The 26,486-nt window shown below is 39.5% G+C and overlaps 1 protein-coding gene across 1 annotated transcript in view; it reads right to left on the minus strand.

Annotated features, from left to right (window-relative positions):
• The window catches only part of Syt10 (synaptotagmin 10), a 62,067-nt gene extending 47,172 nt beyond the window's left edge, over nucleotides 1-14,895 (minus strand). Inside the window, exon 1 of the mRNA XM_051189670.1 lies at nucleotides 14,638-14,895. Within this exon, the coding sequence (XP_051045627.1) occupies nucleotides 14,638-14,788 (151 nt within the window). The 5' untranslated portion in view covers nucleotides 14,789-14,895. The remainder of the gene's footprint in view (nucleotides 1-14,637) is intronic.
• Between the last annotated feature and the right edge of the window lie 11,591 nt (nucleotides 14,896-26,486).

Genomic DNA, 26,486 nt, shown 5'->3' on the forward strand with positions numbered 1-26,486 from the left:
TTTGATTAACCTAATACTTATCTATTTCCAAATTTACTTACCCTCAATATAAAATATAAATCCAATTTCCTCTGTTTGTTTTAAGTAAAAATGTTAGGAATATATCACAAACTGATCATGTCTGTCTCTTATCTTTTTCAAAATGTGTCTCTTTACGTAATAACAGTCAATACTTAAAATGTGACTATATTTGAGAAAAGCAATTTTAGTAATTATGGTAAAATCAAGTAACACAAACTAGTATTACTCCATTTACTGGAGGTTAAAGAGGAGACAAGATGAGGATACAGATACATACAGATAGAAAAGTCCATAAAGACATAGATAATGATAGTGATAGTGATGGTCATCAGTCAGGGTTTCTATTTCTGCAACAAAACACCATGACCAAAAAAAAAAAAAAAAAAAAAGTCAGAAAAGGGTTTATTTACTTATTATGTATCAATGTACCTATTCTGTATCAATGTTCATCATTGAAGGAAGTCAGGCTAAGAATTCAAGCAAGAAGGAACCTGGAGGCAGGAGCTGATGCAGAGGCCATGGAAGGGTGCTGCTTATTGGCTTGCTCTCCATGGCTTGCTCAGCCTGTTTTCTTATAGAACCCAGGATTATCTTCTCAGGGGTGTCCCCACACACAATGGGCTGGGTTAAGAAAATGCTCTACAGGGTGACTCACAGCCCAATCTTGAGGAGGCATTTTCTTAGCTGAGGTTCCCTTCTTTCAGATGACTATAGCTTGTGTCAAGTTGATATAAATCTAGCCATCACACTGGCTAACGACAGAAACCTCAGAAGAACTCAACCCTGCTAATACCTTGACCTTAGACTCTAGTTGCCTGGATGGAGAAGTAAATTCCTATTCTTGAGGCCATTCATTCAGGAGTATATTTTTATGACAGTCCCAGTACAACAATGTTGAATAAATCCAAATGTGACATTATGTCACATTATTTGGAATTAACCATTGATACTAACTGGATATGTATGTCTAAGTCAGGCACTTATAGATAAAATATATCTTATAAAATCTTAAATATTTACAATTATATAATATATTTTAGTATAAATTGTTTATTGTATAATTCTTCCTTCAATATGCTTGCCCTGAGTAATGGGTTATAATTTCATGTTGATATAATTTTCTATAATAATTCATCATAACAGATATATAGCTTAAGCCAAATTTGTTATTTTCTGACTGAAATGGGAGGCCATTCTGAAATTAATGATTTTCCATTTTTTGCTAATACCTAATTATGAAAACAAAATGTCTCCGACATATTGTGATAGGCACTAATATTTCTCTTAACTTTCTTTATGAAACTAGAGTAACTACTGAATGCTTCCTATTTGTAGCCTTTTAATAAGGAAGGCTTTATTTGACACTTTAAATTTTACTTTTTTTAAATTGTTGTATTACTTATTATCATCATAACTTGAGGAAAAGAGAAAAATGCATTAGATTAATGTGCTTTCTGTCTACCAACTATATTTTGCAATATGAATAGACATTATCGTATATGTGCTATGCTTCTAAAATATTCCCCAAGGTTCTTATCTTGGAAACATTATCACAAAATCAGCAGGGCTGCAAAGTGGGGCTCAATAAGAGGTCCCATAGCCATTGAAGGCCCTGGTTAAGTTGTGGATTGTGATCGTTCCAAGAGTGGTTAGTAATCGAACGGTAATTGTAGACTCGTGAATTCTGGCCCAGCACAAAGGCCCTTGATATTAGACTTATTAGCTTTATAACTATGAAGAAAGCCTATATTTATCAACTATGTAATCTGTGTTATTATTGGAGTAACATACAGACTCAATTCTGTGTCTTCATGTATTTTCTGTACCATTTGACTTATATTATCCTGTATACTTTAAAATTAAAGTTTTCAACAAGTTATTCTAACAAAGTTGAAGGCAAGAACCAAGATGTAGACCTGTAGGATTATGTGAAATGAACAAAGTTTTCGGTGGTCATTGGAAATACTTCTTTCTCCCTTTCCTAATGGGGTACAGGTTTGAGTGGAAAATCCTTTAATAGCACTGACCCAAAGAGATGGCTTTGGCACTCAAAGTACTCCATTTAAAAAGGTTCAGAGCCCTGTGCAAATGTGAGTATATTTTCTATTTTTCTTCTACTATTTTTTGTGCCTAAATTATCACATTTCAAAAGCCATCAAATGCTTCTGCAAACCATGAGAACATTTCTGATAATGATAGGTTACCCCCTCAGCACAAACAAGAGAGCAGAAAGCAACAAGTCTTTTCTTGCAGCTGAGATGTTTGTTCACTCCACCTCTCTCAGTCTCACATCCCTCTAGATAAATCCAAATTTCTTAGGACCTCTGACAGCACCTTTGTGATTCTGCCTCTGGTCTATCTTCACTATCTGTTCTTTACTCTGATCAGTGTTACTTTGTCGTGATTTAGAGGTCACCTGAAGTTTAATGCATTTCCCTCCTGTTTTTTTTTTTTTTTTTTGTCACGAAGTATACTTATGTTTATCCTATAATAGCAAGGCCCAATGATGCCATGGGTTCCTTTCTGCCTCTTTTCCATGATTTTCTCTTGCACACACACTGGACACAAGTATTATAATTATGAATTGGTCTGTCACGCCATTCTTTTAATCCAAATTGTTAAGACATAATATATTTGAAGTACGTTTTCATTTGGATATATACATATGTGGAATTACTATACAGGCTATGATAACATACAATCTTAATTAATTAATGCCAACTCTCATAAGTTACTAGCGTCAGCTTACTAAACTTCATAAACTCATTATCAACTTTCAGAGTTTTGAGGGCTTCATAATATGGACTGTGAATTTACTCTTGTTTTCCCTCTTCAACAAGTATCATCTTGCCAACACCCCCACCGCTTGACACTTCAGACTGGAGACACACTTGCTCACCCTTCTAGTTCAGTGACTGTTTTCTATGGCATGGTCAAAAAAAAAAAAAAAAAAAAAAAAAATTCTGTGGAGTTAATTGAACACCTCCAAATGAAAGGAGATTTCTGTATCTGAGTTTCAGAAGGTTCAGCCCATGGTCACTTAGCCACACATGCTGGAGCAAAACACCAAGCTGATGCAAGTGTGTAAGTTCTTCATAGTACACAGGAAGTAGACAATTAAAAAGGGCTCAGGGATAAGATACAGATGGCCTCCCAAGTGGTTGCTGGTGCCTATAATCCCAGCACTCAGGACGGAAGAACAACACAGGAGTTTGAGATAAGCTTAGACTACAGAGCAAGTTCAAGGAAGTCTGAGCTACACAGTAAGATGCTGGCTCAAAAAATTAATACACACACACACACACACACACACACACAGCCTCAGTGGCCTACTTTCTTCAGCTGGGCTATACCTACTGTAGTTTCTACACATTCCAAAAATAGTATCACTAGCTGGAGATTTGGTTCATAATACATGAGTTTGTGGAGTACATTTGAGATTCAAACCTTTATGTTTAAGGAGCTTCTTCATTGTTGATTTCTAGCTGGCTTGATAGCTAAAGGCTTATTTGGAGGGAATGTGCAGAAATCCCTCTACAAGGAAGATAAGACAATACATCTGTCTTACATCACCATTCAGATACTGGCGTTGATATCTATTCTACCACTGTGAAACTTGAGAGAAATTATTTGGCACTTTATTATGTATAAGTATTAAAAATGAGAGTCAATGCTTATGATTTAATATTTTACAACAAAATTAATTCAATAGAGTAAGAATACCATTGAAGAAATGAGGATTTAGAAATCTTTAAAAGGTACTTTTGTAATTGTGATTACACATGATTAATATGGTTTAAGAAACAAATGAAAGGGGCTGAAGAGATGACTGCAAAGTTAAGAACTCTTGCACAGGACCTGGACGTCATTCTCAGCCTCTTCATGACAGCTCATAGGAGTCTAGATCTAAGGAGTCCTGTGTCCTGGTGTCCCCTTTGGGCACCAGGCATGTATGTGGTGCACAGACATACAACACTCACACACATAAAATAAATCTGAAAGACAAATTGTAATAAAGAAACAAATGATAGGGAGGGATTGCATTATTCTGTGGGCAGAGAGAAGTACTTCAAGAAACTACTCAGAGAAAGAGTCAAGGGAAGGCCAATAACTAGAGTAGCATATGGAGTTGATACAGGTTTTTTTTTTTCATTAAAATGAAATATTTCAGCATGCTTAAAACTGGTGAAGGAATTGATAAACAATACCAAATTAGGCGTGGGCCAAGGTCAAAAGCCGAAGTGCCATGAAAGGTTGGAGGCAAAGATGAAAGAATTGGCCCACTTGGTGTTTCAAGAAACATCCTGAAAGGTGGTGTGACGATAGGTCTTAGGACAGGAAAAGTAAAACGTTTTTGTTTAGAACTATGATTTCTCCAGTCAGTTGTCAATCTATTTGGGAGAGTCTACGGAAATTTAAGAGGGTGAAAAAATAAAACCAGGGTCTATAAAGAAAGGAGGGAGAAAACTGCATGGGAAACACAGGGTGCTTGTGTCTACACCTGTCTGCTTCAGCGATGTGGACGCCATGACTGTTTGGAGTCAGCTGGAGCTACCCATGACTTTGATTTTGTTTGCTATTTGGCTCCCCAGGAGAATGTGGTAAACCCCAAGGGCATAAGTGCTTACATTTATGAAATGACATAGTATGAGTCTGTCCTTAGTAAGGGGATTCCTTTAAGGACATTGGCAAATGGGGGGCAGTTTCCAATTGAGGAGCATGACACATGGTTTGAGAATTGGAATATTTCAAATTTGTTAATCTCCAGTGGTTTGAGTTTGGTGAGATCATTAATGAAGAGAGGTAAGGAAGACAAGGGGGACCACTAAGCAAAGAGGCCCAGAGTCTGCCCCCATAACAGTCTGAGCACCTTGACTTTGAATCAAGCTACCCACTGCAATGGACAAGCTTGAGCAGGACCTCTGGAGCTGACATTTTCAGTCTCCAGACAATTTAAAAGATTTCATTATACAACTGTCATTGCATTATATCTTGATAAGATTGGCGGTAAATAAAGTTTAAAGAAACTAGATTAGGTTTGCAGACAATCAGGTTAAAATTATTCAAACTGTGGTTTGAGTACATAAATTTGCATAAGCACTGCTCTATGGCTGTGTACATAGAGACATCTGTGTGACTACACATATTCTAACTTACTCTTTCGCATGTTTAATACAGCAAAATAAAGCATTAGCGTTCTGAAAGAAGATGAAAGACCACTCTAAGGAGGCGTGTGTCTTCAGAAACTTCCACATGAATGGAATCTTTGTTGAAAACCAAGTGATTTGGTCTTTACATTTCAAAGTTCAGGATTCACTATGGCTGGTGATCTGATGAAATTTGATCTACACAGTTGGTGGTAATCGCTTAGAAAAGAATACAATGAATGTCATGCCCCCAACTTAACAGTCTTTGCTTGGTTAATACTATTTCTATGTGTACCTTTCTGGATTATTTTATGTTTTTCACTTTTTGTTGAGAACTCCATTTATGAACAATGCATCTATATCATACCTATCTTCCCCAACTCCTATGTCCCCTTTCCCTCTCAAATTCATGACTTCTTATGTTAGCTTTTAATTTGGAATGTTATACTCATTTTACCTTTTCAGAATGTGTCACAGTGTGATTTTAAAGTTAATGAGTTATTTGTATCACCCTTTCTATGGAGCAGAAGTGGGATGGGATGGGGGGCATGGGACAATGGGAGGGAGAGGGAACTGGGATTGATATATAAAACAAGATTGTTTCTACTTTAAATTAAAAAAAAAGTTAATGAGTTTTGTTCATGGGTATTTTTGTTCCCTCATTGCATGAGCACAGACTCTAGATCACAGGTCACACCTTTGTTTATGTCACCATACCACAGTGAGAGGGAAAAGAGGCTAAACCTCAGATCAATGTATTTTATAAAATGAAAGGACATTTGGGGATTATTGGTGAAGTTATTTATACTATTGGTTTGGTATTCTCATTATAATAGCTAACTCACAGTTCTGATTTCTATAACAAAGGACCAAATTAATAGTGACTTAGACAGGAAGGGAGAGACTGCCAACTTAGGTAGCTAAGGGCAGACTCAGCAACACCAAGGATGTTTCTTTGTTTTGTTTCATTTTGTTTTTCTCTACTGGTCAGTTTTTCTTTCCAAATTTACACAGAAAGTTACCATGCCCACATCCCAGGTGTGAAGACATTATTTATGATTTATTAAAGCATGCCTGAGGATTCAGAAGGCAAAGTCAGCCTCAAGCTATAGAGATCAGGCAGTGGTGGCAACATCTTCACTCCCAGGACTCTGGAGACCAAGGCAGATGGATCTCTCTGAGTTTAAGGTCATCTAGGGCTAATGAAATTGAATCAGTCTAAAAGAGTAACAGATCTCACACCTTTCATCCCAGCACTAGAGAGGTATAAAAGATAGGAGCAGATCTTCAGTAGTCAGCCTCAGGAGTCTCTAGCCATGTTGAGTAGAGCATAGCAGTCTGAGTGAATCTGAGGAACAGTGAAGTCAGGAGTGTTAGTATTCAGGCATCTGCACTGGCTTGCCAGTGGGGTCCTGACAGGATACACCCTCAGCTGCTGCCACTAAGAGCACAACCTGTGTATATTATTCACTATGCTTACTTTTAAAAGGACCCTGCCCACCTCCCATCCTCCTTTCTCATTTCTTTCTCTCACTCTGTCTGTCTGTCTGCCTGTCTCATTCTCTCTCTGCCCCTCTTCTCTCCTGCTGCTTCTGTCTCTGGAGGCCAGTCTCCCCCTACCCTTTCCCCTTTTATGATCCCCTTCCCTAATAAAAATATTTTTCTGCTTGAACCCTGTCACATGGTGTCTTTCTTTCCAATGATGCATTTCTTAAATTACAACAAGGAGCAGTCTGAGAACCGTCCCTTTGATCTGAACTGAGGTAGAGGTAAGAGCTAGTGACTGGCTCCTTTGCTATTCTGATCTTTAGCTTGAAGTTTGAACCCCAATATTTGTCTCTGGGTCTTTTATTTATCGTGTTACACCCAGGTGTCTGAATGAAAATATCCAGGGGAAGGGAGGACAAGGGAATACCTCATCATGGTTATGGAGGATACAGCCTTAATTTTTGGCATATTAGACTGCTGCTCACATTCTAATGTCCCCATACATCTTCATAATTTAGTCAGATGGTCACACCACAAACTCAACTGGGGACAAAGAGTTCTATAAGGGAAAGGGGATATGAACACTCGCAAACAATTACTGTTCTTCATTTCTACATTAGCCCTGTAATGCAATCAGCGTGCCCTTGCACGGTGCCTATGAAGAGCTCCATTTTAATTTCATTTCCCCTTGCTCTTCCTCTGAGTTACAGTAAATGAAAAAAAGTTTGCATTAATACCATACTTACCAATGATAAAATGTGTATTTTTAAAATATTTCCTGTTGCTGAGGTCACAATGTATCAGTAATTCTCAATCTGTGGGTTGCAACCATTTTGGGGGTCATGTATCAGATATCCTGTATATCAGATATTTACATTATGATTCACAACAGTAGCAAAATTACAGTTATAAAATAGCAATGAATATTTATTATTGTGTTATCACAACATAGGGAACTTGTATTAAAGGGTCACAGCTTTAGGAAGGTTGAAAACCACTGCAATATTTATTACTAGTTATGGTTTATTATAGTCAGGAAGCTTCTGTGGTGTAGTTATTATGTCTGTACTGAAGTATAAGTGTCCACATACAAATCCCTGTAAGAATTTCATAGGATGAAAAAAATGTACTTCAGCAAATGGTAATATAGTACTTCATCCTCACACACTAAGTTCTTAGTGGAAATTGGCAATAAAGGCGATGAATAAAATGTATTTGGCAACATTGCTAACATTCAACATTTTGCACAGAAAGCTGTACAGAACAATAACTAATGTTTTTTATTGATATGAATTCTTTTTAGAAAGAAATGAAGCTCCAATTCTCTCCATGACACAGTCTGAAGATGGCTAAAGAACAAATGCAATATTGTTTTATAAAAATTGAACACAAAATTTTAGTTGTGAGGCCTGGGCTGTAGCTCAGTGTTAAGAGTGTTGCACGGCATACATAAAACCCTGGGTTCAATTCCCAACACTGCAAAGGAAAATATAAAGATGTTAGGTTGTAAAATTACATCAATATACTTGTTTATTTTTATTTTTTTCTTCTTCCATGTTTAGGAAAATGATATGTGATTTAAAGAAAAACTTTTAAGTTTAAAAGACATCTTTCCACATGTATGATAATAAAATTCCATGTGATGAAAAAGCACTGAACCCCACACCCATGGCTTAGGAAACATTGTAGAAGAGGGAGCAGAAGTGCCAGAATATTTGGGAGTTTGCTGTGATACCGTGTCTCAGAAGCTATGCTCATAAAGTCTCACCAGCATGACTGCCTGAACATGAGCCGAACAAGGACAACAACGATGGACGTTCCCAAGTGGATAGGGAAAAGCCCAGGAGGCCTCATCTCTACAAAAAGAACTACAGGCAACCGAAGAAAGCCAGGAGTAGGAGAAATAGTCTTCTCCAGGGAATAGCACACCAAGAGGCTATCTTTACCAAATGGTCAGCCTGCAAACATACACACAAATAACATAGAGACTGTACAGATTCTGCTTAGGAATATACATATGTATACATATATCTGAACATATATACATGTATTGATAAATGAAAAAAGAAGCCATGCATTTGAAAGAACATGAAGAGAAGTATGTGGGAAGGTTTAGAGCAGTGGTTCTCAACCTTTGGGTTGTGACCCCATTTGAAGTCAAATGACCTTTTCATAGGGGTTGCCTAAGACCACCAGAAAACCAATATTTATTTACATTATGATTCATAACAGCAACATTACAGTTATGAATTAGAAATGAAAATAATTTTGTGGTTGGCATGTTACCACAATATGAGGAACTATATTAAAGGGTTGCAGTGTTAACAAGGGTGAGAACCACTGGTTTAGAGGGAAGAAAGGGAAGGAGAAAATGATATAATTGTAGTATGAGCTCAAAAATAAAAGAAATAATTTTAAAATCAATCAATTAAGTGTAAAAAAGAAAACATTGAACCCCAATTTATTGACAACATTCTCTTAGTTTCCTTGATACCATATACAATAGTGGTGCATCATATTTCCCACAGCAAGAACTCAACACACATTTGAATGGAAACACAAGGCTAAAGCTGTCTTTTAGATGTATTATCAACTCCCACTGCAATAGATTAGAAATGACAATAAGATTTAGAACATTTAGCTTTTTTTTGCTATAATTCTCTGAGTTCTGAAATGGGACTAAGGGAAGACTAAGGAGAGGGCAACAGTTAAAAACTGGCAGTGATGTTTTTTATTCAACAGTAACATAATAAATGGTCCTTTCTTTCTTTTATTCCAGATGACTCTATCCTTCTGACTACAATACCATCATAGCACAACTTCACAGAGGAGAAGAAGGAAGGGCCTGCCGAGAGACAGATGAGAATTAACTACTCCACAGAATTGGGTGGATATGGTTGTTCAGCTGCTCCATTCTCTTACATAAAATGGAGTAATATTGCCAGACCAGCACACATCCTTCAGAGCACTTTAAATCATCCATGGATTTCCTGCAGTACCTAGAATTATGTATAGCCTATGCGATAGCTGCAACCTTGCATGTTCAAAGAGCAATGGTAAGAAAAGGAATCTGCACAAACTAGACACAGTTGTTTCTCTAAGTGTTTTCCATCCACCGGTGTGGAGCCCTCAGACTTATGGGGATGAGTTTGCATTGAGCTCACAGGTAATAGAATGTGTGTATGTAGTTTTTCATGATGGTCTACTGGACCAATATTCCTCTCAGATTTACAGCCCGGGGGGTCCTTATGAGATATTTGATGCTATGAGGCAAAGGAAATCTAGTATTAGTAATAAGAAACTACACCTTCACACAGGGATTAAATCTCTCAACTTGATCAGTACAACTGACACTGTACAAGTTAGAAACGAGAGAGTATAATTTACTGACCTTTATTAAAATACTCGTTATCAGGGAGTTTAGTGCATAAACTAATTATGTTTCAGAACCTTTGAGAAGAGTAATTTAGCTCTCTTCCATTGTCACACTGTTTTCATTGTTTCACAGTAATTAATTTTAGTAATAATATAGACTGTTAGTTCCTAAATTTGGCAAGAAAATATACAAATCAGAGTTTTACTGATTTAAAAAAAAAATGGAAAATTAGAAAAAATAATTTATTTTGCTCTAACATCTTTCTCTATGATACATTTATCTATTTTATGTGCCCATAAAATTCAATTCAACATTAATACATTTAATATGCTAATTTTTTTTACATTGGGTTGGGGAGATTGCTCAGTGGAGGACCCAGCCTCAGTTCCCAGCACCCACATGGTAGCTGACAGCCATTTGTAATTATAGTTCTAGGGGATCTGACATTCTGGCCTTTGTGGGTGCTGTTCACACATGGTATATAGACATATGCAGGGAAAACACCCATACATAAATAGTAATAATAATAGTAATCTTTTACACAGTTTTATTGTTAACATGAATCAATTCTATTTAGACTAGAATATGGGTGAACAAATAGTTACATACACTTAGGTGCACATGAATGCACATTCAAGTATGACAAATGAATAACTTATGTTCTATATGAGTGTTAGGAAATCTAACATGAAGGAAGGTTCTGGATTTGAGTTAATTGTAAGTGGGAAAAATTTTGTTGGCACCTTCTCATATGTTATATAGCAAACAGCACATAAATAGTTAAAATTTCACATTTACCAGTATTTGCTGTGGCAGCTAAGATTTAAGAAGGCTGGGGTTTAAGGCCAAGGCTCTTAAATATATTCAAAAACTAGTTGTGATTTGTGATTAAAATGTAAATTCTTCTCTTTCTTTCTTTCTTTCTTTCTTTCTTTCTTTCTTCCTTTTTCTCTTTTGCTTCTGTTTTCACATCTGCAAAACAATGACTCCTGGTTAAGCTGGAATAACTAACAAAAGTTTTAATGATGGGTTTTTATTACATCAAGTACTTTCTACTTAAAGTCATATGCTTTCCTTTGCTACTGGGGATCATTAAGGAAGCCATTTTGTTTATTCAGTAAATTATCTACCAAGTCTCTAGTCTGTGCCCTGGATGTTTCCAGAACTGGGGAGGACACAGTAAACAAACCTCTGTCTTCAAAGACATAATATTGTAGTGATTTAAAGTGCACATTAATCTTATCAATATGAATCTAGAGAGTCTTATTATGCTTTCAAAATATAGACAATTGCCACTGAGTGGCTCCAATTCATGACCTTTTTATTTTATAATGGTACAAGAGATAAGGTAGAAACCATATTTTGAATTTGGATTGCTGGCCTTTTCTTAAGTTGATGATATTGGCATAATCTTCTTGCGATGCTTGGCTGCAGGCTGAAGAAATGATCTGAGCGTATGTAGTATAGGTGGGAATGAAGTGGGTCACCCTTTTAGCTCAGTGGGCTGGGTTTAGTAAGTGCTCTTTAGACATTGACTATCAGCTTCCAATTGGGACACAACCTCGCTTTAACTTTAAGGATATCTCTCTTATACAGAAAATCCTGCTTTGCTAGAATTTCAATAAACTCAGTACATTTACTTTTTGATACTTTGCTCACTCAGCAAATGTTTATTGAATCTTTAGAATATACCCAGATTTCTTTAGGCATATATTTATGAACTTAATGTGCATATTATCTGTATCCACATCAATCAGAAAGGAATTTTTTGTTAAATATCTGCTCAATAATATGCATCTAAAGAAGAGAACAAACTTGGAATAATTTGTCCATATTCCCATGTTGAAATTGCACAAAAAACAAATCTGAAACTCTAATGAGTTAAATGCCTATTAGAATATTTATCTTAAGGTTAGCTATCCACAGCTGTCATGTGAGTGTGGCTGTGAACATCAACGGTCTTGATTAGCTGTGGATTTGGAGCTCTGATTTCAAGCAATACAAGTTTCTTAAACTCGATAAACATCTAAACAGTAATGGGAGACTGTCCAGAAATGAGCCTAAAACCACTTTAAAATGATTACGTATAGTGTATTTTAGAAATAATACCCAAGATCAAGCTATTTTTTTCAATTTCTGTAAGCTTTCTCGATTATATCATGCTGTGCACTAAATGAATTTGTAGGATAACATATCCGTTTTGAGGAAGAAGACAGTCAATCGATCAATGATTTTTGTTGCTGTTGTTTTTAAACTTCTCCCGCATCTAATTTTCTAAAACTTACACATGATGGGATTTGTAGTGCTAGTAATGTTGATTCACAGAGAGACTTTTACAAAGCATTTTAAAAGGGCAATGTAATTAACATTAGCTGCTACAACCTAAATCTTCAACATTTTACCAATACATGTGCTTGTTAGGCTGGACTGTGGACCCAGGGGACCATATTTCTGTCTTAGTGACAAGTTTGAATTCTAACTCCCTTTCTGTGGTCTTGAATTTATCTGGGACTATATGAACCTTTCTCTTGCTATGACTGTGTGAAGGAATGAACAGTGATGCAATTTCAAATCTCAAGATTGTTATTGTAAGGTTAAACGAACACCATGAACTGGTTCCTTTAAAAGTGAACTACTATTGTATCCATAAAAGTAATTGATGTTCTCCTACCTACAATGCAGCCAACATCAACTATTGGAAGTGCTTTTATGTAGGAAACATCATAAGGGGAACATACTGTAAGAAAGTCTATAGAACGACGTGCATCTGAGTGCCTACTTGATGTAATTAAAAAACTAGTGAATAATCATTGGATCTGTTTCAATGATCCATTAATATTGGAATGTTATCTTAAAATCAAAGCACTTACTTTGTTTTTAAGTATTTTACAATTTACAAATGGAAAAAGCAGAAGAATCTTGTTTGTCTTCATAGTCATATGCAGTTTGTTGACTACTCTCTAGTGAGAACTATTTTGTGTGTTCCCATGTTAGATTATCCTTAGTACACATTTTCCTTAAAGAGAGGAAAATATTCACACAATTGTTTTAGAGTCATTTTTCTTCATTTTCATTCCCAGGTGAATGTCTTTACAGAATTGACTATGATGCTGCACTATAGTGACTAGGAAAACCTTGTTTTACCACAAATTTACACAAGCACACATTTTGGACAGTTTAGAACCTAGTCTTATTTTAGTTTCCAATCGTGAAGCAATTTCTACATTGCTAGCCAATGAGAGTCATGAAACTACTTCTTAGTGTGGTCACAAGGGCCAAGAAAGATTAAGAATTAGGAGCTATAACTTCAGCATCAAATGTTAGTGACCAAAACACATGCCCTTAGAATTTAAGTATTTTCCCTTCCTGCACTTTGAGCCTTGGCTTAATGGTTGCTTAAGACATTTCAGTAAAGCTTACTTACTTTCTTTCCAGAGGTCTCTACAGTCCTAGCACTTCGGTTTTTATCACACCCTTAGTACATTATACATATCACACACAGGTGCATACACAAACACACACACACTGTTTAAATGGCCCCTTCCACTGTTCAGTTTCCTTTAATCTCAAGAATCTCGCAGCCACTAAACAACACAAATGACATTGGCTTGTGTTTATACATTCAAAAACTGACTGCTTCCATCACACTGACAGCAGCAATAATGTATCATTCTGCTTCATGAACCTCTGGTTCTGACAGACTCAGACAACCCCCCTCTTTGCTTCTGTTGCCATCGGCAGAGCATTTGAAAACCTTGGAGACAGTCCATGTAAACAACCCCAAGTCCCAGCTAAACCGAACCCATTCCCATCCCACCACACACTCCCTTCCTTTGTCTAGTACTCAGGGTAGACACTGGAGCAATAACTGTGCTCTCCCTTCACCTTCGCACTTCTCTCTGGAGCCTGAGTTGGTGGTTGGGTTTACCTGTTGCCCTGGCTATCCTCCCTCTCCAGCCAGAAACCCTTGCCCAGAGACCAAAAGGACCAAAGAAAACAAAGTGAATGCCACAAGACTTTACATAAGGCAATGGTGCATCTCCCAATGAGATCAAGTGACCCTGGGGTCATTTGGTCACGTCTCTTCCCCCTGCCATTTGCTTCCATGGTTCTGGAAGCCAGTAAGTAGTGTAAAAAGGGTTTAGAATATTTTCCTTTTCCTTGACAAGTGACTTGAGTGTCAGGTATCATTAACCCCTACCCTTTAGCCATCATTAACAAGAGGCACTAGAAAATTACATATGCGTTATGAAAGGCCTCGGAAGCTTTGGAGAGCTCGACAGGTTGCATCAGAAAGTTAGAGCTGAGGGATCCTCTTGGCATTTAGGGCCCACTCAACCCGCAGGTTCCTTGAGGCCAAGCGCAGATTCTTCAGCAAGGCTGGGTGGTCCAGCTGCGACCTGCAGGACAAGCCAGGGCACTGAGTCCCTGAAGCGCCACAGCAGCAGGTGGGAGAGCGCTAGAGCCGCCTAGGAACAGTGACCCAGCAGGTGCTGGCAACAAACCAAGCGAGCAAGTCGCCCTAGCCAGGCGAGACAGGCGCCAGCTAGGAAGGTTGCCCCAAAGACACCCCTTGTCCCAGGCAGAGCAGGCCTATCCCCTTACCTGTGCCGCCTCCTCCCTGGCTGGCTCTATCAGCGGGAAAGATGCCCGAGCACTTGTCCCACTCCACCTGGCCCGCGAAGCACAGCTCGGTGATGATGTGCAGTGCTTTCTGGCACAGGCTGCTCACGCCATCCTCCTTGCGGAAACTCATCTTGGCGTCTGCTTGCTGCTTCTGTGATTTCCCGTGTTCCGAGGCTGAGCCTTAGGAGTTGTGAGTTGGCCCCATGGCGGGCGAGGGAGCAGGAGGGCGGCGCGCACAGACTGGCGGAAGCTGCTGCCAGGTCTGCGCTTCTCCTCGGAGCGCTCGGAGGCGCGCCGAGCCCAGCCAGCGGGGAGCGAGGGGCGGCGGCGCGCAGAGTGGCGTCTCCCGGGTGCCAGTCGGCGGGGCCAATCGCAGGCTCGCGCGGGCAGCGGGGGCAGCGGGGGCAGCGGGGGCAGCGGGGGCAGAGGCGACCCGGTCCTCCCTCGGTTCCCACACATCCATCTGAAGCCCGCTTACTCTCTTGTCATCTCCCCCTTTCAATCCAACTTTCCCTGGTCTCTCCCAGATTCTGCATCTCTATAATAATAATAATAATAATAATAATAATAATAATAATAATAATAATAAATGCAATTTCCCATTCCAGACCTGCTGAATATATTACAAGAGTAACCAGAGGACAGGTCCATACAAAGCACCTGTTTAAAATTTGTTTTCAAACGACTTGGGACGATGATGACTTAGGGACAGGGAGCATCCTAAGTGAGGGCACTTCAGCTGCAGCAGTTTAATTTTTCCGAAGCTGGTTTACCCGGTGCTGTGAACAGATATTTTTAATTCATTACACTTAACTCTCTCAGGTACATAACAGAACGAAACACGCCACCCGTCAGGGTTTTAGTTATTAAAACCACAATTGGTGACTGAGAGGCGCAGCTTGATCTTCCTTTCTCGCTAGTCGCTTAAACGTGACTTCTGTGTCAAAAGGAGGAATGTGGGGGTTTAAGTTAAGCGCAATTTGCTGCAGGCATGCGCTTAGTTGTAAAGAAATTGTTTTGATGTCTTTTTCTCAGCCTGTTTAGAACAAAAGGCTTTAGTTGGAGCGTCTTGAATGCCCCTGTCTGACTTTCTCTAATTCAAATGGGTGTAAACCACCAATGAAGCTGAAGATACAAAATAAAATTAGAAACAGTTGCCACAGGCTGTGATAAACGCAACTGCAACTACGTACTTTAAAAGCCATTTGCACGCAGTCTGGCCAGTGTGTCAGGTAGACAATTTTCACTCTTCTCCCCTTCACTAATTCCAGGTCCAGTTCCTCAGTCTTCTCCTGAGCTGTGCAGCAGACCACCTGCTGCTGCCTCACCTCGTCTCTGCCCCATTCCCAGGGAAACAATGCAGACAGCCTCTCCCACAGCCTCAGACCCTCAATCCCCCCCCCCCCCCCCCCCCGCCCTTCCTCTCAAACTCTGGAGGTTCTCCCTGGAAACCCTCTAGCTACACCAGCCCGGGAATCAGGGAGGCAAATCTTCACTTTTTTTCTGTCCTTCAAATCTGATTACCTAGACTCACTCCCCAGACCTGAAGCAGGCCACCTGCTAGGACCTCACCTTCCTCTCTGCCCCTTATCCTCAGGGTACTAGTTAGGTCCTGCCAGTAAACCCAGCTTTCCTCCCTCCAAGGAGTCCTCTCAGCCTCACAACTCCTTCTAGCCCATCCCCATTTCTTGGGTCAGCTCCCAATACCTAGGAAGACTTTCTACTTCAGACCGCAGTGGCCATTCCTGACAGGGTCTCAGAAACACTCCCTGCCAGGCACACCTAACCTGTTCAATTAGTGCCACTTCCCAGAGACTAAGTATTCAAATCTATGACCCTGTGGGGGTGTCAATCTCATTATAATCACCACAAGGGAGGGTTACTGGAATAGACTGTCAAACAAGAGAGGAAATACCGGGAGGGACACTTAAAACTAAGAGCCATTTGAGGGGTCATATAGAAACTTAATATAACAGAAGCTTCTAAAATATGTACATATATGAAAATGGTCTTATTGAAATCCACAAATAATGGAGGAAACGGAGCCCCACCTGAATGGCTCTTACCCCCAAAGGAAGCCTCTTATTCTAGAAATAAGTTACATCTAATAGAGTTGTTGCTCAAAGGGGCCCCATGGGAACTCCCAAACAGCCCAAGATATTGCCAAGGTTATTGGTGGCTCTCCACTAGCCGATAGTAAAGCTCTACTGATACATTCAACACCTACACAACCCACTGAGCATGGAGAAGTGGAGCTATTGCCTACGTAGGGCCTTCACCCCTATGAACTGGTGTTCGTGTTACTGGAAGGTACTTAGAATGCTTCCAAAGAGAAAGGTAAACTCTAACCCAGCTACAAACCCTTTCATCTACAATTATGACCTGCCTGCAAGATACACAGGGGCAGTAGTGGTACAAAAATTGCAGGAATAACTAACCAATATCTGATTGAATGTATGTCCTACTCTAGGAAATGGAACTCATACACAATGGTGCTTGAGTGGCCGAGAACCTGAGACTAGATAGATAAGGGACTCCTAATGACATTCTGCTATACTCATAGACCAGTGCCTCCTTGCTCAGCCATCATCAGAGAAGCTTCCTCCTGCAGCAGATGGGGATAATTACAAGATACACAGTCAGACAATATATATAGAATGAGACACTTTGGAACACCCAGTCCTTAATGGGATGTTTCCATCAAATCTCTGCTTTCAAGATTCAGGGAACCCTGCAGAAAAGAAGGCAGATTGTAGGATCCAGAGAGGATGGGGGGCACCAAGGAAACAAGGCCCTCTGAACACAGTGAGCAGCAGACATGAATTCACAGAGAGGGAGGCAGCACAAAGAGGGCCTGCACAGGTCTGGGCCACACTGGGGTCCTAGTGCTGAAAAGAGAAGTAACTGCTTGCAATTGAAAAATTAGTTTTCTCCAACTGAGTCTCACTGGGGGAACAAACCACACTTAAGGCCAGGCCATATGTCCAGCAGTAGATGGTCACGACAAAACCAACTCAATGGCATGCTTTTGGAGGTTCTTTGTCTCAGTTTTTTTTAACCTTATAGTTGCTTTGTGTATGTATTATAGCTTATAGTTTTGTGTTTTATGGGAGTTATGTGTATGTCTCTGCATCTATAAGTGTTTTTCATTGGCTTTTTTCTTGTTTGTTTTGTCACATTCCTCTTTTTTATCTTTTATTTTATTATTAGTTTTGAGATGCCTGTTTGTTTTCTGACAAGGGAGAGCAAGAAAGAGTGTGGATTTGTATGGGAGGTGAGATAGGGAGAATCTGGAAGGAGTTGGGGGAATTAAACCATAATCAGAATATATTGTATGAATAAGAAATCTTCAATAAAAGGAAAATAGAAGAAAAAAACCCACATTTTCACATGATTTGTTCCCATATAGTAACCTGAGGGTTTGATTATTATTAGGTAAGGGAGACATAATTTCTGAAAATGAACATCCTGAACATGATTGCTTGCCCATTCTGGCAAAATGTATAATTTATTTTAAACTACTAGTCAGTCCATGGTTCTTGTCTGTTGGATGGACACTCTGGTAAATCTCACGGTAAGTACTAGGTACTGCAGTGCTGTAAGTATTCATTAGTTGAATCATTTTTACCTGATTCATAGGAAAATTGGGTGGTCTGAGACTATTTTTACCACGGATTAAGAGACACTAAAATCTGCTGGCTTCATTTGAGTTTTTTCTTTATTGCATAATGAGTGGTGGTTTCTAATTGGAAATAAAAAATAATTTAAGTGCTAGTTTAAAAATGCTATCTACAGTATGCTGAAAGTTAAGTAACACATTTTAGTAGAGCATTTCTCAGTCGTCCCTGCCCTCCATTTGTCTACAGTCTGGGCAGAACAGTGTGCAGTGTATTGTTTGCTTTTGAAAGCACTGGGTGAGCAAAATGCTATGTGGAGGAACAAACGAGTAATTTATCTTTTATGCCACTTGCAGACTCCACTTGCTTAAGCAGAATGATGCAGATCCCTCTAGTAACCCTCTTATAACTGATTTCTGCTTTAGCATTAAGTAAACGCATCCTGAAAGTATTTGTTTACAGTGTCCTGGCCCATTGCTGCTCTCATTGGTGTTTTTGTAACCTGGATAAACTTCTTAGTGGTTCTCAACCCTCCTAGTGCTGTGACTAGATACACTTCCTTGTGTTGTGGTGGCCCCCCAACCATAAAATCTTTGTTACTTCATAACTAACTTTGCTACTGTTATGAATCTTAATATAACTATATGTATTTTTCAATGGTCTTAGGTTACTCCTGTGAGGGTCACTCCACTCTCAAAAGGTTTTGAAGCACAAATTGAGATCTGTGGCTTCAGATGGCTGTTCATTTGTTTGAAGCCCTTCTTCTCCTCCTCTCCTCCTGGTTTCATCTAAAATGAATGCTCTAAAGTTCTGTCTTTTCTCTTGGTTGTTTGGCCCTTTCCACAAATCATTTATAACAAATGAATCAAAACATTGTTACCTGTCTTTGTTACTAGCTCAGTAGGAGTTTGGTGAACACACTACATGCAAGGTCCTCCCTCCAACTCCCACCCCAGTGTTAAAGGTTAAGATGACAAGAATTTAAATTTATAGTCTTTAGTACTATTATTTCTTGCCAATTATTTCAGCTTACAAAGTAAATGCAGCTATACAGACATGCCTTCATGTCCAGATCACACATATTGAAGGAGGTCCTGAAGTAGGGAACTGTTTAGAGTGATAGCCATTGAGCACTGTTTGTTACAACATGGTGGCACTCATATCTGTGAATCCCAAGCCAGGGCTATATAATGAGATGCTGTCAAACAACAACAACAACAACAACAACAACAACAACAGTGCAAAACCATTCCTTCTTATGACCTCTGTCACTACTTTTCAGTGGCTTCTGTATGATGTATAAGAGAAACTGGTTTGGAAATGAAGATTCCAAGAGCAATCCCTAGAGCTAATTTTGAATGTTCAATGTTGTAATTTTCCCCTATGTCCCATTTGCTGAAGACTCTTCCGTTTCCTTCTTTGCCCATTTTGAAGCCCTTTTCCAAGCCTCAAGGAGGAAAAGTCATACAATAAGAGATATATGGGAATAATTACAAAGACTAGACTCCTGGATATTACTTGATCCCACCCCAAAGATGGGAAATAAGAGGGTGATTAGAAGAAATATCAGCCTGAATAAAGATCAGAGTCAAGAGTTCAATTAGTGTTTTCCTTTTCTACATTTTACACACAACTCAGGACCATAATTGCCTCTCTACTTTGTTTAAAATATTCTTTTATTCTTTGAGAATTTCATACAGTGTATTCTTACCATATTCACACCTTACTCCTTCCTATAGATCCTCTATAAACTTTTGAAGAGAATAAGCCACCAAGTTCAATTTGTAGTGATGATATAATTATGGTGATGAAGCCACACACAGTTGATCTACCAAGGGACCTTCACTTAAAATGTCTTTCTTCCCTAGAAGCCATTGGCTATCACTTTCTTCTCAGCTGAAGGGAAGGGATCACAAACCCTTGGGTTAGAATGTTGATTAGCTGGATCTTGTGTAGGTCTTGTTCAGGCAACCACAACTGCTGTGAGTTCATGGGTGCATCAGTCTAATCATATCTAGAAGACAGAAATAAGATCTGCATTTGGATCTTAGTCTTAGTAGCTTTGACAAACTCTCCTTCAGGCAGTTTCTGGTGTTTGCTTTCCCAAGAAAAGGGGCAGGGGTTTTCACAAGCTGGCAAAACTCAGCTTACCTGACTCTCATATAATCCTATGGTTTTAGGCATAGATTTCTATTAAGCTATCATAATAGAGTAGTGATTTTATTTTGTTAGGTGTATATAGAAAAGAACAAAATATGTATTTATCTAACCTTCTTATTATATCCACACTGATAAACTATGCCTGATGAGCTTTTAGGTTCCTTTTACCAGTATTCCACTGTTAAAAAATCTACTCCCCCAGGTATCCTTGAAAGAACTGATACAGGAGACTGCTTCCTGAACATAACACCAGGAGCACAGGCACTGAAATCGACAATAAATGGGACCTCCTGAAACTGAGAAGCTTTTGTAAGGCAAAGGACACAGTCAACAAGACAAAAAGGCAGCCCACAGAATGGGAAAAGATCTTCACTAACCCAACATCTGATAGAGGGCTGACTTCCAAAATATACAAAGAACTCAAGAAGCTAATCACCAAAACACCAAACAATCCAATTAAAAGGTGGGGTACAGAACTAAATAGAGAATTCTCAACAGAGGAATCTAAAATGGCTGAAAGACATTTAAGAAAGTGCTCAACATCCTTAGCCATCAGGGAAATGCAAATCCAGACAATTCTGAGATACATCTTACTCCTGTCAGGATGGCTAAAATAAAAAACACCAATGACAGTTTATGCTGGAAAGGGTATGGAGAAAGGGGAACATGCCTCCATTGCTGGTGGGAGTGCAAACTTGTACAGCCACTTTGGAAATCAGTATGGTGGTTCCGGAAAATGGAATCAGTATAACTCATGATCCAGAAATTCCACTTTTAGGCATATATCCAAAGGATGCATGTTCATACAACAAGGATGGTTGTTCAACTATGTTAATAGCAGCATTATTTGTAATAACCAGAACCTGGAAGCAGCCTAGATGCCCCTCAACTGAAGAATGGATGGAGAAAATGTGATACATTTTCACAATGGAGTATTACTCAGCAGAAAAATACAATGAAATCTTAAAATTCATAGGCAAATGGATGGAACTGGAAGAAACCATCTTGAATGAGGTAACCCAATAACAAAAGACAAACATAATATGTCCTCACTCATATATGGATATTAGACCTAGAGTAAAGGACTACCAGCTTCCAATCCACACCTCCAGAGAAGCTAAGAAACAAAGAGGACCCTAAGAGAGATATATATGGTCCTCTGGAGAAGGAGAAAGGGACAGTTTCTCCTGAGAAAATTGGGAACATTGGTGGTGGTGGTGGTGGGGAAGGAAAGTGGGAGTTAGGAAAAAGAGAAGGGGAGAAGAGAAGGGGAGAGAAAAACATGAAAACACGAGGGAGCAAGGAGATTGAGTCAGGGGAAGAATAGAGGAGAGAAAGGAAAGAGATACCTTAGTAGAAGGAGCCATTATAGCTTTAGAGAGAAATCTGGCACTAGCAAAGTGTTCAGAGACATACTAGGATGAACCCAACTAAGAATCTAAGCAATAGGGAAGAGGCTATCTTAAATGCCTTTCCCCTATAATGAGATTGATGACTAGCTTATATGCCATCTTAGAGCCTTCATCCAGTAACTGATGGAAACAGAAGCAGAGACCCACAGCTAAGCACTGAGCCAAACTCCTGGAATCCAGTTGTAGAGAAGAAGGAATGATGAGCAAAGGGCTTAAGACCATGCTGGGCAAACTCACAGAAACGGCTGACCTGAACAAGGGGGAGCTCATGGACCCCAGACTAACAGCTTGGAAACCAGCATAGGACAGAACTAGGTCCCCTGCATATTGGTGACAGTTAGGAGGCCTGGGCCTAGTTATGAATGGACACTAAGTATGAACTCCACAAAGAGGGATACTCTTTCAGCCTAGACACATGGTGGAGGGCCTAGACCCTGCCCCAAATGATGTGACAGACTTTAATGATCCCCCATAGAAGGCCTCACCCTTCCTATGGAGAAGAAAAGGGATGGGATGGAGGTTGGTGGGGGGGCATCGGAGGATGGGAGGGAGAGGGAACTGTGATTGATATACAAAATAAGATTGTTTCTAATTTAAATAAATAAAAAAATCTACTCCCATCCAGACTTACACTAGAATGAATTAGAAAACTCAGGAAGTTCTTTAGGGTTGCACTAATTTCCTCCTCTCTAGTAGCATGTTGAGCCTTGTGTAACATGAAAAATAAAAGATCAGAGAAGCAAAGCAGCCAAACCAATAGATCTTACCACTACCTCAGGTAAAATGGCAATCCTATTCCAAGGAATTCTCAGAGGCAAAAAGGCTCTCAGATCCTGTCTCCTGCCTTTATTTTTTTCTAAGCCCAGGCGTATCACTCCTGTTTCCACCTTTCTAGTGCTGGAATTAAAGGTATGTGATCCCAGGGGCTGAGATCACCTTTGCATGAAGTGTTTCTTTTAGGGTTGGATCAATTTCATGTAGTCATGGCCTTGAACTAATAGAGATCCATCTACGTCTTAATCTTGAGTCCTGGGACTAAAGACATGTGCCTGGCTTCTATGGCTAGTTAGTATGACTGCTTTGCTATTTTGATCTCCAGTGGCTTTAATAAATCATAAACAATATATCACCACAGCCTTGAGTGTGGTTCTAAGTCTAAAGGTGCAGATGCATAGGCCATGAAGAGTATCAACACTGTCTTCCTGGGTATCTCCTTTAGTCAAATGTCATTGCTGATTTCACAAGCAATACAGGATTAATTTCCCCAAGGCAAGATTGGAGAGGGCAATACTGCAGAGGAGGAAAATGTGAATGCATCCATCACTAATGCTAGGGAGATTAGTTCTTCAGTCAAAATGAACCTATGATAATCTAAAAGTTCAATGCCCTGAGCCTCACCAGGGTCCTCCATCCCAAGTTACATTATTGAATCTTTCCCAATAAGTATCCTCACTTCAATTGCCAAGACTCTTAGAGTCTGAGACTCTAACTTGTGTTGTAAGTCATTTATTTTGATAAGGGCTTGGATGGAGCCTAGTTATTCAGCCCTAAGTCTCCTTGAGAGATTTAGATTGTTTATGTGTACCCAGAGCTGGTCAATTCCACCTCTGAGTTCACTGTTTTCTGTTCTTATTTGCTTGTGGTTGGCAGGAGTAGGATTTATTAACGTGTTCCCCGACATGGGTGCTGGGGCTTGACCATAGTTCTGGTGATGAATAAAGCCTTTCTATTCTTCTAGTTCTTGAGCAATAATAACACTGAGGAACAGAACGCAAAGTGGGTGTTGTAGACCAGCTCATCACCTGTCATCTTCACATAACCAATGGCATTGAACTTTTTTCAAAGGAATTTGAGTATGGATTTTACTTTTCTGACTTTGGCCATTATGTTTCCATTGTATATAACCAGGAAAGGAAACTTAGCAACTTTGTTCAGGTCTGTGCCTAGAATTTATGGGATCTGCTTGATCAGAGACAGAATAAAGGCATCATAGTTCTTGGGCATCTTTTGGACCAATGTCTTGTTCTCATTGAGATTCCTCAGTTCCTTGATGTCCATATAGACATATTCATAGCCTTGGCCTCATTACAGTGCTGCTGGTTCCCCAGGACATTCACAGAATATGGGACTAAAAGTGGACTTATGTATGACACTATCCAAGAAGCATTTGTTCTTGTGATGATCATAGTTCTGATGGTAGGTTTATTGTTTACAGATTTTTGCTGTGTTTACAAGTGTTCCTGTTCAGGACTTTCTACCTCTACATGCTGTTGGCTCTAACCTAAAAACTAGAGAAGAGGTCATTATTTTCCTTTGTTACTTTATCCTGAGATGACCGAAGTCAGCATCATTGTGTGTTAAGATGATGGCATCATCTGAGAGGGATATTCAGGAACTGAGCAGAGGCTTGCCTGAGAACACACATGTGAAAGTCTCCTTTCCAACCAGTTTGGAATCCCAGGTGTTAGATATGATTTTCAAGGAGGATCAGCAGCACCTGTGGCTAGAGGTGGGTTGAGGTCTAAACACAGATATAACCTCTTCCTTTATAAGACTTCCACTTATTCAGATGTTAAGCAATTGCCATGATTACCAGCAATTGCATGGTGGAATTTGGGACCAGATGGTCTAGAATTGGGTGCCCATGACAAGCAAGACAGTTTCCAAGCTTACCGATCCAATTTCTGGGGCTGTGGTTAAGGTTAGGAGACTTCCTTAGTTGTGAAGAAACTTAGGTTTCAGGAAAGTTCACTGAGCTGTAGTGAAAAGATCATGGTAGTGATGGAAAAACAGACATGTAGACCAATTGAATAGAAGACCCATAAATACATGCAAAGGTTATAGCTATTTTTTATTAAAAAAACAAGGCTGTCAATAACATACATTGGAGTAATGACTAACTTATCTCTTATCACCAAAGGAAGCTTTCATTCCAGGAATGAATTACATCTAATCAAATTGTAGGTCAAAGGTACCCCATGGGTACTCAGGCTATGATTTAAACAATATCTATACACAAATCCAGTGCTATAGAAGGTACTAGAAGGAAAACTCCAACATAAAAGATTAACTACATTCATGAAAGTGTAGGAAATAAATAATCTTATACCAGAAAAACCAAAAGAAGGAAAGCACACACACCCGAACTCTCTCTCTGTCTCTTTTTTCTCTCAAACACACACACACACACAAACACACACACACACACACTCACTCACACACATCACTGCCTCCACCATTACCAATAATGTTAAGGTGATGGGAGATGTCATTATGTATATATGTTTCTCATACTGGTTAATAATAAAAGCACTGTTGGCCAATAGGAAAGGAAGATAGGAGGGACTAGGAGACAAGGAGGAAATAGGAAGTAGTAAGGAGGAGTCAAGATGGAGGGTCTGGAGAGAGCAGTATGCAGCAGCCGGATCCTGGTAAGAAGACCACGTGGAAATACATAGATTAACACAAATGGGTTAATACTTAAGACAGAGCTAGCTGATAAGAAAGTAGTAACTGGCCAACAGTATAATATTTAATACAGAGTCTCTGTGTATTATTTGGGGCCATGCGGCGGCGGGATAAGACTGGCGGCGGGAGGAAAAACCCATACTCCTTACATTAAGGTCTTCGAGAAGTCCCACAAAAAGACCACCAGTCACATATGCAATTAACAAGAGTGTTTATTTTTTCCATGCATGCAAGGGGTAAACTATTCAGCAAAATGAGCAAATAGCAACCTTGAGAGAAACTCACATGCTTCTTTTAAGCAAGATCAGGGGAATTCCAGGAAGGCATAATTGGATTTTGGTGTGAAGAAGACTGCAGATAGATCCATATCTATCGCCATGCACAAAACTTAAGTCCAAATGGATCAAAGACCTAAACATAAATCCAGCCACACTGAACCTCTTAGAAGACAAAGTGGGAGGAACCCTTGAACAAATTGGTATAGGAGACCGATTCCTTCACATAACACCAGTAGCACAGGCACTGAGATCAACAATTAGTAAATGGGACCTCCTGAAACTGAGAAGCTTTTGTAAGGCAAAGGACACAGTCAACAAGACATAATGGCAACCCACAGAATGGGAAAAGATCTTCCCCCTCCCCACATCTGACACAGGGATGATTTCCAAAATATACAAAGAACTCAAGAAGCTAGTTACCAAAACACCAAATAATCTAATTAAAAAGTGGGTTACAGAACTAAATAGAGAATTCTCAATGGAGAAAATCAAAAAGGCTGAAAGACACTTAAGAAAGTGTTCAACATCCTTAGCTATCAGGGAAATGCAAATCCAAACAATTCTTACTAGTGCCAGAATGGCTAAAATTAGAAACACCAATGACAACTTACGATGGAGAGGATGTGGAGAAAGGGGGAACACTCCTCCACTGCTGATGGGAGTGCAAACTTGTACAGCTATTTTGGAGATCAATATGGAGGTTTCTCAGAAAAATGGGAATTCATCTACCACAAGATCCAGAAATTCCACTCAGGCATACTCAAGAGATGCACATTCATTCAAGGACATCTATTTAACTCTGCTCATAACAGCAGTATTTGTAATAACCAGAACTTGGAAGCAACCTAGAGGCCTGTGAAATGAAGAATGGATAGAGAAAATGTGACACGTTT

The sequence above is a fragment of the Phodopus roborovskii genome, unplaced genomic scaffold (genome assembly GCF_943737965.1).
Source record: "Phodopus roborovskii unplaced genomic scaffold, PHOROB, whole genome shotgun sequence".
In the NCBI taxonomy this organism is placed as follows: domain Eukaryota; kingdom Metazoa; phylum Chordata; class Mammalia; order Rodentia; family Cricetidae; genus Phodopus; species Phodopus roborovskii.